Here is a 16,150-nt window from a genome sequence, read left to right as displayed (position 1 = left end):
AGCCTTGACCTGCCAGGCTCAAGCGATCCTCCAAGCTCAGTCCCCTGAGTAACGGGGGCTACAGGAGTGTTCCACTATGCCTGACTAATTCTTTTTAAAATTTTTTGTAGACACAGGGTCTCACTAATATAGTGGCTCACTAATATACAGACCAGCCCAGGCTGGTCTCAAACTCTTGGGCTCAAGTGATCCTCTCGCCTTGGCCTCTCAAACTGCTGAGATTTCAGGCATGAGCCTCTGCTCCTGGCTAAATTACATATATTTTAATCCTCCTCATTTTTCACTTTTGCTATTGGCAGGCCAGTCTTTTTTGGTTTCTCTTGAACTTTTGTCTTTATAAAAGTGATACACGCTTGTTATAGAATACTTATACAGAAAAGTATAAATAAGGAGAAGTAAATCTAGGCTGGGTGTGGTGGTTCACACCTGTAATCCCAGCACTTTGGGAGGCTGAGGCAGGAGGTATCGCTTGAGCCCAGGGATTCGATATCAGCCTGAGCAACATAGTGAGTCCCTGTCTTTAAAAAATAACTAGCTGGGGCTGGGCACGGTGGCTCACGCCTGTAATCCCAGCACTTTGGGAGGCCAAGGTGGATGGACCACGAGGTCAGGAGTTAGAGACCAGCCTGACCAACATGGTGAAACCCTGTCTCTACTAAAAATACAAAAATTAGTCAGGCATGGTAGTATGTGCCTGTCGTCCCAGCTTCTCAGGAGGTTGAGGCAGGAGAATCGCTTGAATCCAGAAGGCAGAGGTTGCAGTGAGCCGAGATCGTGCCACTGCACTCCAGCCTGGGTGGCAGAGCAAGACTGTCTCACAAAAAAAAAAAAAAAAAAAAAAAGAACTAGCTGAGTGTGGTGGCATGTGCCCATGGTCCCAACTGCTTCAAAGGTGGAGGTTGCAGTGAGCCAAAATCAAACCACTGCACTCTAGCCTGGGCAACAGGGTGAGACCCTGTCTCAAAATAAATAAAATAAATAAACAGATTAGCTGGGTGTGGTGGTCCCAACTACTTGGAAAGCTGCGGTGGGAGTATCACCTGAGTCCAGGAGGTTGTGGCTGCAATGAGCCATGATCACACCACTGCACTCCACCCTGGACAACAGAGAGAGACCCTGTCTCAAACACAAAAACAAAAAAATCTAAAACTCCACCAGCCATAGGTAGTCATGGGATTTTATGATGCATTTTTTACATACTAGAAATTATAGCACATAATTTTGTGACTTGAATTTTCACCAAACATTATAAGCATTTCTTTATATGATTGGCAACATATATTACTTGATAAGTATGTATTAATAATATGGAGTATTATGATTAGATGGGTTATCCTTCTTGGGACATTTAGATTGTTTTCACTTTTTTTTTCTTGTAAGTATCCTTGAAATGAACATTCTTGTACATACCCAATCAAGGTATTGCCTGATTTCTTCGCTAACCATGTTTCACCTCCATGCCCATATTCCTCCATGCCCAAGACTAAGGATATATAGTCAGATGTTAGAATATATAGTCAAATGTTCTATTTTTAAGTTATTCAAATTAGTCTGTTGTCCATCCTTCCTTCCCTATAAGTATTATAGATTACAGTATTTCTGATATATTTTTCAATTCCGCTTTATATCATGTTCCCTCCCGTCTTAGAACCTTTATGCATTTTATTCCTCTGCTTGGAATACTTTCTTTCCCTACCCCGTTTTCGTCCTTGCCTAGTTAACAACTTCTCTTCCTTTAAAAGTTCCTGTTTCAGAGAAGCTCTGGATTAGAACCCCTGCTATATTCTGTCTTAGTTGTGCCATTTGATCTGTCTCACCAACTAAACTGAAAACTCCACAAGGGTAGGGACCTCAAGTGTACTGCTTCCCAGTATGTGTGTCTGCATAATGAATTCTCAATACATACTTACTGAGTGTTGTCTTCTGGCTCTAATATTCTGCCTCAGGGAAGTGGCAGGGTTTTTGTTTGCTTGTTATCTATGGCTAGGAGTGGCAGCCTATGAGAAAGTGTCATGGTATTGAATCAGGCATGATCAGAAGCAAGTGTAATACAGCTCAGCATCATTGGTCAAACACATGTGTTAAATGATTGTTGTATTTCTCAGTTGACATCCTCTGAGAAGATATGAATTCACATAGAATCTGGCTCAAAAATTCTGGTTTGGAGTCACTGGAGAAACATGAGTTTATTGATTGGTATTCTTGTTGACAAGTAGGGCATGTAAATAACCCAGTACATACTATTGCTGTATATTTAATTTCCAAAAAAAGTAAAGACTAACTCTTGTTAGCCAGTAGTTTAGTTTTTTCAGCAATTTCACTTTTGAAAACGTATTTGTTGGACATAGTAATTTTTTATTTTTCAGGGTTGTTTGGAAGATAAAGTAATGTATATGAATGTATTTCAAAGTAGATGTGTAATTTATTATCATTGTTAGTTGTGATATTAGGCAAGTAAGTTCAAGTTTCTCCTTATGTTTACTCATTCAAAAATTAGGGTAAAATTAGTATAGATCCTAATAGGTTATCATGGGAACTAAATGAAGTAGTTGTGTATATATGCCAAGAGCTTGGAACACAGTAAACCCTTGGAAAATGCTCACTGTTATGTTAATTATTTCCAATCTTTTTTTTCTTTTTTTCCTGAGACAGGGTCTTGCTGTGTCACCCAGGCTGGAGTGCAGTGGCACAGTCTCAGCTCACTGCATCCTCCACCTCCTGGACTGAAGCGAAACTCCCACCTCAGCCTCCCGAGTAGCTGGGACTACAGGCATGCGCCAACACGTCCAGCTAATTTTTTTGTATTTTTAGTAGAGACCAGGTTTCACCATGTTGGCCAGGCTGGTCTTGAACTCCTGCCCTCAAGTGATCCGCCCTCCTCACCCTCCCAAAATGCTGGGATTATAGGTGTGAGCCACCGTGTCTGGCTGCCTTTGTCATTTCTTTGTGTTACAAACATTCCAGTTATAGAGTTAATTACTTTAAAATGTACAATAAATTATTGTTGACTGTAGTCACTTTTTTTGCTGTTGAATACTATATCTGTCTTAGTCCGTTTTCACACTGCTATGAAGACATTCCTTGAGACAGTAATTTATGAAGAAAGGTTTAATTGACTCACAGTTCTGCATGGCTGGGGAGGCCTCAGGAAACTTACAATCATGGTGGAAGGTGATGGTGAAGCAAAGCACGTCTTACATGGTGGCAGAGAGAGAGAGAGAGACAGAAACTGCCAAACACTTTTAAATCATGAGATCTTGTGAGAACCCACTCCCTAACTATCATGAGAATGGCATAGGAGAAACTGCCCCCATGATCCAATCACCTCCCACCAGATCCTTCCCCTGACGTGTGGGGATTACAATTAGAGATGAGATTTGGGTGGGGACACAGAGCCAAACCATATCAGTATCGTATTCATTCTACCTAATTGTGTTTTTGTATCCACTACCCATTCCCACCCCCACTCCCCCCAACTACCCTTTCCAGCCTCTGGTAACCATCATTTCTACTCTAGATCTCCATGAGTTCAATTGTTTTAATGTTTAGCTGCCACAAATGAGGAAGAGTGTGTAAAGTTTGTCTTTCTGTGCCTGGTTTGTTTCACTTAACTGTAATGTTCTCCAGTTCCATCCATGTTGTTGCAAATGACAGGATCTCATTCTTTTTTATGGCTGAATAATACTCCATCGTGTATATGTACCACATTTTCTTTAACCGTTTGTCATTGATGGACATTAGGTTGCATGCACTGCTATTTTTAGTGCTCTGTATATTTGAAAAAATGACTCTGGAGTGTACTAACTGACACATAAATAAATGTCAATGTATATTCTCTTTCAGATTTACCAAAAATTTATCTCCTGACAAGATAAATCTAAGTACCCTTAAAGGAGAAGGTGAACTGAAGAATTTGGAGTTAGATGAAGAAGTGCTCCAGAATATGTTGGATTTGCCGACATGGCTTGCTATCAACAAAGTTTTTTGTAATAAAGCGTCCATCAGGGTGAGACTTTGATATCTGTGGCTTGATATTTGTAGAAGGACTTTTATGTTTTCTTTCTATATTTTGGCTCTTTTTTTTTTTTTTTAATTTATTTATTATTATTATACTTTAAGTTGTAGGGTACATGTGCATAACGTGCAGGTTTGTTACATATGTATACTTGTGCCATGTTGGTGTGCTGCACCCATCAACTTGTCATTTACATCAGGTATAACTCCCAATGCAATCCCTCCCCCCTCCCCCCTCCCCATGATAGGCCCCGGTGTGTGATGTTCCCCTTCCTGAGTCCAAGTGATCTCATTGTTCAGTTCCCACCTATGAGTGAGAACATGCGGTGTTTGGTTTTCTGTTCTTGTGATAGTTTGCTAAGAATGATGGTTTCCAGCTGCATCCATGTCCCTACAAAGGACACAAACTCATCCTTTTTGATGGCTGCATAGTATTCCATGGTGTATATGTGCCACATTTTCTTAATCCAATCTGTCACTGATGGACATTTGGGTTGATTCCAAGTCTTTGCTATTGTGAATAGTGCTGCAATAAACATACGTGTGCATGTGTCTTTATAGCAGCATGATTTATAATCCTTTGGGTATATACCCAGTAATGGGATGGCTGGATCATATGGTACATCTAGTTCTAGATCCTTGAGGAATCGCCATACTGTTTTCCATAATGGTTGAACTAGTTTACAATCCCACCAACAGTGTAAAAGCGTTCTTAATTTTAGATAATTCTGTAAAAACATTTTTATTAATATAATTTCAAAAGAAAGATACCTTTGCATAAAGTTGTGCCTTATATTTAAAGGCATATATTAACTACTTTATAGGTCTTAATTTTTGTTTAAATGTGATTCCATTAATATTTTTAAATTATTAATTTGTTAATAATTACATCCATTTGGTACATGTTCAAAGATAGTTTTTTCTTAAGTTTTATTGTCAAATGGGACAATCTAAACTTGTAGTGAGTTGCTGGGCGTGGTGGCTCACACTTGTAATCCCAGCACTTTGAAAGGCTGAGGTAGGCAAATTGCTTGAGCCCAGGAGTTTGAGACTAACCTGGGTAACATAATGAGACTGCATCTCTACTGGAAAAAAAAAAAATAGCCCAACATAGTAGCACATGCGTCTGTAGTCCCAGCTACTTGGGAAGCTGAAGCAGGATGATCAGTTGAGTCTAGAAGGGTGAGGCTGCAGTGAGTCATGATTGTGCCACTGCACTCCAGCTTGGGTGATGGAGTGAGACCCTGTCTCAAAAAAATTTTTAAAAAGTAGTGAGTAAATACTTTTTCAAATGAAGACATGAGAACTAATAAATTTGCAGTTTTATCTCTTTTCTTCATTAGTTTCTTTTTCATTTTGAGATTTTTTTTTTTTTTTTTTTTGAGACAGAATCTTTCTCTGTCACCAGGCTGGACTGCAGTGGCGTGATCTCAGCTCACTGCAACCTCTGCCTCCCAGGTTCAGGCGATTCCCCTGCCTCAGCCTCCCAAGTAGCTGGGATTACAGGCACCTGCCACCATGTCTGGCTAATTTTTTTGTATTTTAGTAGAGATGGGATTTCACCATGTTGGCCAAGATGATCCTCAATCTCCTGATCTCGTGATCCACCCACCTCGGCCTCCCAGAGTGCTGGGATTACAGGTGTGAGCTACCGTGCCTGGCCCATTTTGAGAATTTTAAGGGTTTCTATTTATTGTTAGTATCATTCCTATTATTATTATTATAACTTGTTATTCTACTTACCCTTTTTTTTTTTTTTTTTTTTTGAGATGGAGTCTTGCTCTTGTTGCCCAGGCTGGAGTGCAGTGGCACTCTCTTGGCCCACTGCAACCTCTACCTCCCAGATTCATGCGATTCTCCTGCCTCAGCCTCCCAAGTAGCTGGAATTATAGGCACATGCCACCACACCTGGCTAATTTTCATATTTTTAGTAGAGATGGGGTTTCATCCTGTTGGCCACGCTGGTCTCAAACTCCTGACCTCAGGTGATCCACCACTTGCCTCTGCCTCCCAGCATGCTGGGATTACAGCATGAGCCACCATGCCTGACTGACTTCTACTTATCTTTAATCGTATGTCAATTTGTGTCACTTATTGGTTATTGGTCTTAAAGATGAGGCTTTATTTGAGAGTTGTCTGCTTAGTTGAAATACTGCATGCTGATTGTTCCATAAAACTAAAATTTGGGCTCCTAAGAAAAGATTATAGAAAAGTTCCTATATCCTTTGATGGTCACTTTTAATTTTTGTTCTACCCTTTGGAAACCTAAATATCTACAAAGACTTGACACTTTTCTTTTAGTAATTTTTTTCTATTTCGATAGCTTTAGAGATACAAGTGGTTTTTGTTTACATGAGTGAATTGTATAGTGGCGAAGTCTGGGATTTTAGTGCACCTGTCAGCTGAGTAGTGTACGTTGTACTCAGGAAGTAGTAGTTTCATCCCTCACCCCTCTCCTACCTTACCCACCTTCTGAGTCTCCAAAGTCCATTATGCTACTCTGTATGCCTTTGCATACCCATAGCTCACCTCCCACTTAAAAGAACATGTGGTATTTGGTTTTTCAATTCCTGTTACTTCACTTAATGGCCTCCAGTTCTTTTCAAGTTACTACAAAAGACATTATTTTGTTCTTTTTTTTTTTTATGGCTGAGTAGTATTCAATGGTATTTACCACATTTTCTGATCCACTCGTAGGTTGATGGGCACTTAGATTGATTCCATATCTTTGCAGTTGTGCATAGCGTTGCATTAGACGTGTGTGTCTAGGTATCTTTCTTTTTTTTTTTTTTTAATAGGATCATGTTTGGAATGAGGACCAGAGTCTTTTTGATATAGTGACTTCTCTTCCTTTGGATAGATACCCACTCAGTAGTGGGATTGCTGGATCAAATGGTAGATCTACTTTTAGTTCTTTGAGAAATTTCTATATTGTTTTCTATTGAGGTTGTACTAACTTACATTCCTACCAGCAATGTATAAGCATTCCTTTCTCATCACTTCCGTGACAACAGCTATTGTTTTTCAACTTTTTAGTAATGGCCATTCTGACTGGGAAAAGGTGGTGTCTCAATGTGGTTTTAGTTTGCATTTCCCTTATGATTACTGATTTTCAGTATTTTTTCATGTGGTTGGCCATTTGTATATCTTCTTTTGCAAAATGTCTGTTCATGTCCTTGCCCACTTTTTAATAGGCTTATTTGTTTTCTTCTTGCTGATTTGTTTGAGTTCCTTGTAGATTTTGAATGTTAGTCCTTTGTCAGATGCATAATTTGTGAATATTTTCTTTGTCAGATGCATAGTTTGTGAATATTGACAATCTGTAGGTTGTCAGTTTACTCTCATGATTATTTTTTTGTTGTGTAGAAGTGTTTTAGTTTAATTAGGTGTCATTTATTTTTGTTGCATTTGCTTTTGGGGTCTCGGTCATAAATTCTTTGCCTAGGCCAATGTTCCGAAGAGTTTTTCCTAGGTTTTCTTCTAGAATTTTTATGGTTTCAGATCTTAGATTTAAAGCTTTCATTTATCTTGAGTTAATTTTTGTGTACAGTAAGAGATAGGGATCCAATTTCATTCTTCTACATGTGGCTATCCAATTTTTCCAGCACCATTTATTGAATATGGTGTCCTTTCTCCAGTTTGTGTTTTTGTATGCTTTGTCAAAGATCAGTTGATGGATAGTATTTGGCTTTATTTCTTGCTTCTCTATTCTGTTCCATTAGCCTATGTATTTAGTTTTCCATTGGCCTGTGTATTCTGTTCAATGGAACAGAATACTTTGCTCTGTTTTGTCCCATTGGTCCATGTGCCTATTTTTATACCTGTTCCATGCTGTTTTGGTTAGTATAGACTTGCATAATTTGAAGTTGGGTAATGTGATGCCTCCAGGTTTGTTCTTTTTGCTTAGGATTGCTTTGGCTATTTGGGTTCTTTTTTGGTTCCATATGAAGTTTAGGGTTGTTTTTTCTAATTCTGTGAAAAATGATGTTGGTACTTTGAGAAGATTTGCATTGAATTTGTAGATTGCTTTGGGCAGTATGGTCATTTTCACAGTATAGATTCTTCCAGTCCACGAGCATGGAATGTATTTCCATTTGTTTATGTCATCTATGATTTCTTTCCACAGTGTTTTTAGTTCTCCATGTGGAGATCTTTCAACTCCTTGGTTAAGTATATTCCTACGTCTTTTTTTTTTTGTAGTAGTAGTAGTTATTGTAAAAGGGATTAAGTTCCTGATTTGATTATCAGCGTGGTTTTTGTTGGTTTGTAGCAGTGCTAGTGATTTGTGTACGTTGATTTTGTAACCTAAACCTTACTGAATTTATTTATTAGATCTAAGAGTCTTTTGGAGGCAAAACTTGACATTTTTAGTACAGGGTATATTTCAACATTATATATTTGATGTTTCCTACATTTTATATTAATGGCCTAACTTTTGTATTTATCTTGAATATTTACAAAATGATTGCTCAGAATTCTAGGATTAAACAGGTTGTTAAATGGACAGAACACTGATTATGTTTTGCTGGGAACTCTTCGTTTAAATTATGATATTAAGATTTGTTTTAAGGATTGTTAAAAAAAAAGATATTTAAAATAACCTGAAATTGGCCAGGCGTGGTGGTGCACGCCTATAATCCCAGCACCTTAAGAGGCTGAGTTGGGTGGATCATTTGAGGCCAGGAGTTAGAGACCAGCCTAGCCACCATATCAAAAACACTGTCTATACTAAAAATACAAAAATTAGCCGGGTGTGGTGGCACTTGCTTGTAATTTCAACTACTGGGAGGCTGAGGCAGGAGAATTGCCTGAACCCAGGAGGTGGAGGTTGCAGTGAGCTGAGATCACGCCACCTCACTCCAGTCTGGGCAACAGAAAGAGACTGTCTCAAAAAAAAAAAAAAAAGAAAAGAAAAAGAAAAAAGAACTTACAATTTCTAATCAAAAGATGACAGAAGATACAGCTAGTAATAATTTCTTATATAAAATGGGTACATCTGATTTCAAAAGTATGAGTGAGTTGCTCAGTTTATTTTGTAATTTAAGAAAAGTGATTTTGTATAATTTGTTGTGTCTGTCCTATATGAATATAACACCTGTATTGATTACTGTTTACATTATTTTCTTCTTAGCGATACATCTTAAACATTTTTCATTTGTAGATCCCATGGACAAAACTGAAAACACATCCCATCTGTTTGGTGAGTTCTGAAGCCTCTTTAGAAATAAACATTTTTATATATACATTATCTAGCTACTCTGTTCATAGTAAACTTTTGTTTCATGGACATATAGTCTGGATTTTTCACCAGTTAGCTTTCATTTTATTTTGATAGGACTCAGGTTTTTCATCCTTTAAATGAGAAGTTTTAACGTTAAAGTAGGAGCATCTTTAAAGTGTTTCAGGTCTAGAATACTATGTTCTAAATTGGCATAGTATTTTATTGCATCATTTAACTCTTTGTTGATGTACTGTGGGATTATTCTTTCAATAACATTTGATCCAGACTGTCTTTGTTTCTCCTTTTACTGATCTAGTAAATTATGAAATATGTTCTTTAATATACTTTGCTTTTTAAGGAAAGTTGAAGAAAATCAATCATTTGTTCGTTCATTCATTTAAAAAATATAATGATCAAGAACATGAATAAAACAAGACAGTTTCAAATAATAATAAATGCTATATGTGAAATAGAGAATGAAGAATGACTGGAGTTGTGTTAGTGATGACTATTAAGGACATTAGATCTTTCTTCAAGGAAAAAAGTATCACCCTGAGAAAGAACTTTTTCCATTATGGGGGTGTTTATTTTTTTCACATTTCCTGCTTATTTTATATTTCCCATAGTTTTGTGTCTCATAGCTCAGATCTTAGATTGTAATAAGCTTTTGGGGGTAGTTCAATCCTATTTATTAAAATATAATTTTATCAATGAATATATCTGGGAGTAGAAATTCTGTTTTCATGAAATCTGATGATTTCAGTAGTTAATGGCTATGTCTTGATTCCTCCCCACTCCATACATCTGTAATACACACAGTTTTTCCACTAGATAATAAATGCCTTGAGAACGGAGTGAGTGCTTTGTGTTTTTTTGGCATTTGTCTTTTTAGACCTGTAAAGAGACACTTAAATGACTCTGCTCACTTACTGTTTACTTTCTTCCTAAGGAAAAATGAAAGAGAAAATAATCTTACATAATACTTTAATAATATACATAAAATAAAGAATCTAATTGTTTACATTTTAACGTTTTTATTAGTCCCTGGATAAAGTAATAATGGAAATGAGTACATGTGAAGAACCAAGAAGCCCTAATGGCCCATCGCCAATTGCAACTGCTTCAGGACAAAGGTAAGCTACTTCTGTTCATCTGCATGACTGCCAAAGGGAGTTATTTTCTATAGTCAACTCCGTTATTGACAGTAACAGTACATTTAAAAAAAAAAAAAAAAGCCTTAACCTCAAATTGCCTCTATTTCAGTCAGCTCTCCCATCAAACATTTTGCAGTTTTAGTTATATACATTGCAAAGTTGCAGATTTGACTTTTAACTTCCTTTATTCATCTTGTTTTCCTTGCTATTATTAAATAATAGTGATTAATGGCAGAGCAGCAGCAGAAAATGGAAGCAGAAGAATTTAGGCATTCTATAAATAAGAGAGCCTCTGATCAGTTTCTCTGCATATCATTTTGTGTGCATCAGTGGAACTTTTATGACTCTTAAGAATTAAGTTGGGAGGCCAGGAGTGGTGACTCATGCCTGTAATCCTATCACTTTGGGAGGCCGAGGTGGGTGGATTGCCTGAGCTGAGGAGGTTGAGACCAGCCTGGGCAAAACGATGAAACCCTGTCTCTACTAAAATACAAAAAACTTTATGGGCATGGCGCTGTGCACCTATAATCCCAGTTACTTGGGAGGCTGAGACAGGAGAATTGCTTGAACCTGAGAGGCAGAGGTAGTAGTGAGCCAAGATTGTGCCATTGCACTAGAGCCTTGGCGTGCAATGGCAAGACTCTCTCGAAGGAAAAAAAAAAAAGAATTTAGTTGGGCTTGGTGCAGTGGTCCACGCCTGTAATCCCAGCACTTTGGGAGGCTGAGGTGGGCGGATCACCTGAGGTCAGGAGTTTGCAACAAGCTTGACCAACATGGTGAAACCCCGTCTCTGCGAAAAATACAAAAATTAGCTGGGCGCGGTGGTATCCGCCTGTATTCCCAGCTACTGGGGAGGCCAAGGCAGGAGAATTGCTTGAACCTGGGAGGTCAAAGCTGCAGTGAGCTGAGCTTATGCCACTGCACTCCAGCCTGTGTGATGGAGAGAGCCTCTGTCTCAAAAAAAAAAAAAAGAGTTAAGTTGATGCCTTAAATTATAGACCTTTTGGGTGACTCTAAAATTCATTAAGTTTAAGATGTTTTGCTTTCCACAGGTTATATTTTGATAGATGAAAATCGGATACTAATAAAGCAGAAGTATGGGGACCATTTCATAAAGCTTTTTTGAAATGTTAGAAGCTATTAAAAATTTTTAAAAAATATATTGTCTGCTTTTTTGCACTCAGTTAAATTTCGATCTAGTACTATACATGATTTTCCTGCAACAGGATTTCTGCATTATTTTTGCATTCACATCAGTTGTTCACATAGATTTTTAATGTGATTGATGCCTCTTTGTGTTGCGTCAAATGGCAGCTCTGAACATGTGTAGTATTCTAGGTGTTATGTAAAACCGTTGATAAAACTTTTCTTGAGGGTGAATACATTCATGTGTGTACACAGACACACACTCACTCACTGCTCTTTTACAAAGGTTGAGCCACCTTTATGTTAGTGCATGCCATGAGAATACCTACAGTGCATGCCATGGGAATCTAATGGTGATTCATTCCACCATTAGATTTATCAGATGTGCAGGTTTATCATATGTGCAGTTTATATTTGGACTACAGATATTAGTGACTGGGAAAAGAGCTTTCATGTTAACTTCTTTGTAATGTAGCATCATCCAGCAACTTCAGATTTTACAGGTTCAATTATGATTCCAGGTTTCATAGAATAGTTGTTGGCCTTTAGGTTGGCTAGAGTCAGAAAGAACTAAAATGAATCATTTTGTCCTTGTGTGCTTAGTATAGTCGATAGTGTCCTAATTCTTGTTTTTATAGTATCATAAGCTTTATAATTTTGACTTTGTAATCATGTGATGATTTGAACTATTTAAATCATCCTCATATTTTGATACATGGCAGAGTGGTTCATCTGTTTCAACATTTTTCATACTTGCCTGATTGTAACAGTCATTTAGAGTGCTTATTAAATCTACAAAGTCTCTGAAGTTCCTTTTCTTGAATTTCTGATTTAGTAGGTCTGGAATGGATATCAAGAGAATGAATACATTCATTGAGTGGTGTTCAGAGTAAAAAAAAAAATGGAATATGAATATGTATTTTTGGGTCTCACTCCGTTGCCCAGGCTGGAATGCAGTGGCACGATCTTGGCTCACTGCAGCCTTGACCTCCCAAGCTCAATCGATCCTCCCAACTCAGCCTCCCAAGTAGTTGGGACTACAGGTGCGAGCCACCATACCTGGCTTGTTTTTTGTATTTTTTGTAGAGATGGGGGTCTCCCTCTGTTGCCCAGGCTGATTTTAACTCCTGGGCTCAAGCAGTCCTCCTCCCTTTGCCTCTCAAAGTACTTGGATTATAGATGTGAGCTACTGTGCCCAGCCAAAAAGTCTTTTACATTTTTAAGAAGGGTATTTAAAAAAAAAATTGTGCAGCTCTGAGAACCAGAAAAGGTTTAGAGTGAGAAGAGTGTTTTTTTTTTTTTAATTATTTTTTATTTTATTTTTTTAGACAAGGTCTCACTCTGTTGCCCAGGCTGGAGTGCAGTGGTGCCATCTCAGCTCACTGCAACCTCCACCTCCCATACTGAAGTGATCCTCTCAGCTCAGCCTCCGAAGTAGCTGGGACTACAGGCACGTGCCACCATGCCCAGTTAACTTTTTTGTGTTTTTAGTAGAGACGGGATTTCTCCTTGTTGGTCAGGCTGGTCTCCAACTCCTGGGCTAAAGTGATCCACCTACCTTGGCCTCCCACAGTGCTAGGATTACAGGTGAGAGCCACCATGCCTGGCTGAGAATAGCATTTTTTTTTTTTTATGACTTATGTCTAACTAGACTAGATTATTGTGTTTGAGGTTTGTTTTCCTTTTTTTTTTTTTTTGAGATGGAATCTCTGTCACCCAGGCTAGACTGCAGTGGCACAATCACAGCTCACTGCAGCCTCAACCTCCTAGCCTCAAGTGATCCTCCCACTTCAGCTTCCCAAGTAACTGGGACCACAGACATGCACCATCATGTCCAGCTAATAAATTAATCAATTAGTTAATTAATTTTGAAACAACGTCTCACTCTGTTGCCGAGGTTAGGGTACAGTGGTTCCATCTCAGCTCACTGCAACCTCTGCCTCCTGGGCTCAAGAGATCCTCCCACTGCAGCCTTGTGAGTATCTGGGACCATAGGCGAGTGTTACCATGCTCAGCTAATTTTTAAATTTTCTACAGAGATTAGGTCTCTCTGTGTTGCCCAGGCTGGTCTTGAACTCCTAGATTCAAGTGGCCTCCCAAAGTGCTGGGATTACAGGCATGAGCTACCATGTGTGGCCTTTTAAAATATTTTGTGGAGACAGGGATCTTGCTATATTGCCCAGGCTGGTTTTGAACTCCAGGTTCAAGAGATCCTCCTCCCTTGGCCTCCCAAAATGCTGAGATTACAGGCGTGAGCCACCATGCCCAGCTTAGATTATTGTTTTAATAAAAAACATTTATTTTTTTCAATATAAAAATGAATGATAAGCTGGGCCTGGTGGCTCACGCCTGTAATCCCATCACTGTGGGAGGCCAAGGTGGGCAGATCACCTGAGGGCCAGTATGGTGAAACCCCATCTCTACTAAAAATCCACAAAATTAGCCAGGTATGGTGGTGTGTGCCTGTAATTCCAGCTACTCTGGAGGCTGAGGCACAAGAATTGCTTGAACCTGGGAGGTAGAGGTTGCAGTGAGCTGAGATCATGCCACTGCACTCCAGTCTAGGTGACAGAGTTGAGACTCTGTCTCAGAAAAATAATAATAATAATAATAATAATAATAATAATAATAATAATAATATGGTGTTGTGCATATTATCTGTCTGTCTGTCTATCTATCTATCTATCTATCTATCTATATTTTTAGAAAGAGTCTTTCTCTGTCACCCAGGCTGGAATGCAGTGTTGTGATCTCAGCTTACCGCAACCTCCACCTCCTGTGTTCAGGTGATTCTCGTGCCTCAGTCTCCCAAGTAGCTGAGATTACAGGCATATGCCACTGTGCCCAGCTAATTTTGTGTGTGTGTGTGTTTTTTTTTTTTAGTAGAGATGGGGTTTCACTGTGTTGGCCAGCCTGGTCTTGAACTCCTGGCCTCAAGTAATCTGCCTGCCTCAGCCTCCCAAAGTGCTAGGATTACAGGTGTGAGCCACCATCCCCGACCAGCAATGTGCAAATATTAATAGAACTTTTAAAAATTAGTTTTGTCATTAATGTATTTTATTTTACTTTCTTTTTCCAGTGAATACAGCTTTGCTGAAAAAGTAGTTGAGGGAATTACTGTTTCTGTAAATTCTATAGTCATCAGAATTGGAGCAAAAGCCTTCAATGCTTCATTTGAACTTTCTCAGCTTCGGATCTATAGTGTAAATGCACACTGGGAACATGGAGATTTAAGATTTACTCGTATTCAGGATCCACAGAGAGGAGAGGTAATATTTTTTTTCTTTCTTTTTCAAATGTTTCATGTAGTGACAAGTAAAAGAGAACGATTAAAGAAATCACATCTCATGGTTGCCTTTTACCTTTGCATTTCTCTATATTACTTTTTTTGGGGAGGGTGCGGGGGAGACAGGGTTTCACTCTGTAGCCCAGGCTGGAGTGCAGTGGCGCAGTCACGGCTCACTGCAGCCTTGACCTCCCTGGGCTCAGGTGATCCTCCCACCTCAGCATCTTGAGTAGCTGGGACTAAAGGCATGTACTACTGCACCTGCCTAATTTTTGTATTTTTGGTAGAGACAGGGTTTTGCTATGTTGCCCAGTCTGGTCTTATACTCCTGGGCTCAAGCTGTCCACCTGCCTTGGCCTCCCATAGTGCTGGGATTACAGGCCTGAACCATTGCACCCAGCTCTCTGTATTACATTTAATCATTCAGTTACAAAATGTGCACATTTTAATGCTTTTACTGTAGTAAATCTTTCCATTTAAAGCCCTATTTTAACTTCTCAGCTACTCAGAATTGAATTTTTTAATTCCCCAAACTAAAATATGTTGTTTAGTTCTTTCTTGGTAACATGATTTAATGCATTTGGGCCTTACATTAACTGAATTGCTTAGAATAAAAGTATTAACAGCTTTACATATGATGAATATGAATATGAAGATGTGTAATTGACTTTGATGGAATAATACAATTTACAAAAATAAAAACGTGAATATATCTAAAATGTCATTTGAAAATTAATTGAGAATATACATTTGCTTTGTTTTTAAACTACATTTTTCTCATTCTGTTTTGTATGAGTAAGTGAAGTTAAATCTCTGTGTTCTCCTTAGGTTTTGACTTTTAAAGAAATAAATTGGCAGATGATAAGAATAGAGGCAGATGCCACCCAAAGTTCACATCTTGAAATTATGTGTGCTCCTGTTCGATTAATAACCAACCAATCAAAAATCAGAGTCACACTTAAAAGAAGGGTGAGTCAACAAGATTACATTTTGGATTCATGTGTTAACTCTTGGATTTGACTTTTCGATTTGCGTGTTAACTATTAGTTAACTATAGGAAATTTTAAATAATGTCTTAGGTGAAATATTGGCATACTACCAGTGGCATATTAAAATAATGCAAAATAAAAGGAGGTATGGTTACTCAGATAATATTTATAGAAAACTGGTATAATGTTCTTCAGTCTTAGGTTTAATAGATTTTTCGAAGGTTTTTTGTTGTTGTTTTTATTTTTATCTTATTTTGTGTTTTTTTGAGGTGAGCTCTCACTGTATTGCCTGGTCTTGATTGCGGTGTCATGATCAAGGTTCACTGAAGCCTTGACTTCC

The 16,150-nt window shown here is 38.3% G+C and overlaps 1 protein-coding gene across 3 annotated transcripts in view; it reads left to right on the top strand.

The window, feature by feature from the left end:
• BLTP3B (bridge-like lipid transfer protein family member 3B) overlaps nucleotides 1–16,150 on the top strand; it is a 112,765-nt gene that overhangs the window by 35,189 nt on the left and 61,426 nt on the right. For all 3 annotated transcript variants that reach the window (XR_013401280.1, XM_001088354.5, XM_015152555.3), the window contains 5 exons: nucleotides 3,844–4,006; nucleotides 9,176–9,214; nucleotides 10,277–10,368; nucleotides 14,615–14,804; nucleotides 15,650–15,790. Coding sequence is in view for 2 of the 3 variants with exons in the window: in XM_001088354.5 (XP_001088354.2) it covers nucleotides 3,844–4,006; nucleotides 9,176–9,214; nucleotides 10,277–10,368; nucleotides 14,615–14,804; nucleotides 15,650–15,790 (625 nt within the window). In the remaining variant the exon portion in view is untranslated. The remainder of the gene's footprint in view (nucleotides 1–3,843; nucleotides 4,007–9,175; nucleotides 9,215–10,276; nucleotides 10,369–14,614; nucleotides 14,805–15,649; nucleotides 15,791–16,150) is intronic.

This window comes from Macaca mulatta, chromosome 11 (genome assembly GCF_049350105.2).
Source record: "Macaca mulatta isolate MMU2019108-1 chromosome 11, T2T-MMU8v2.0, whole genome shotgun sequence".
In the NCBI taxonomy this organism is placed as follows: Eukaryota; Metazoa; Chordata; class Mammalia; order Primates; family Cercopithecidae; genus Macaca; species Macaca mulatta.
This window is presented reverse-complemented; position numbering and strand designations above follow the sequence as displayed.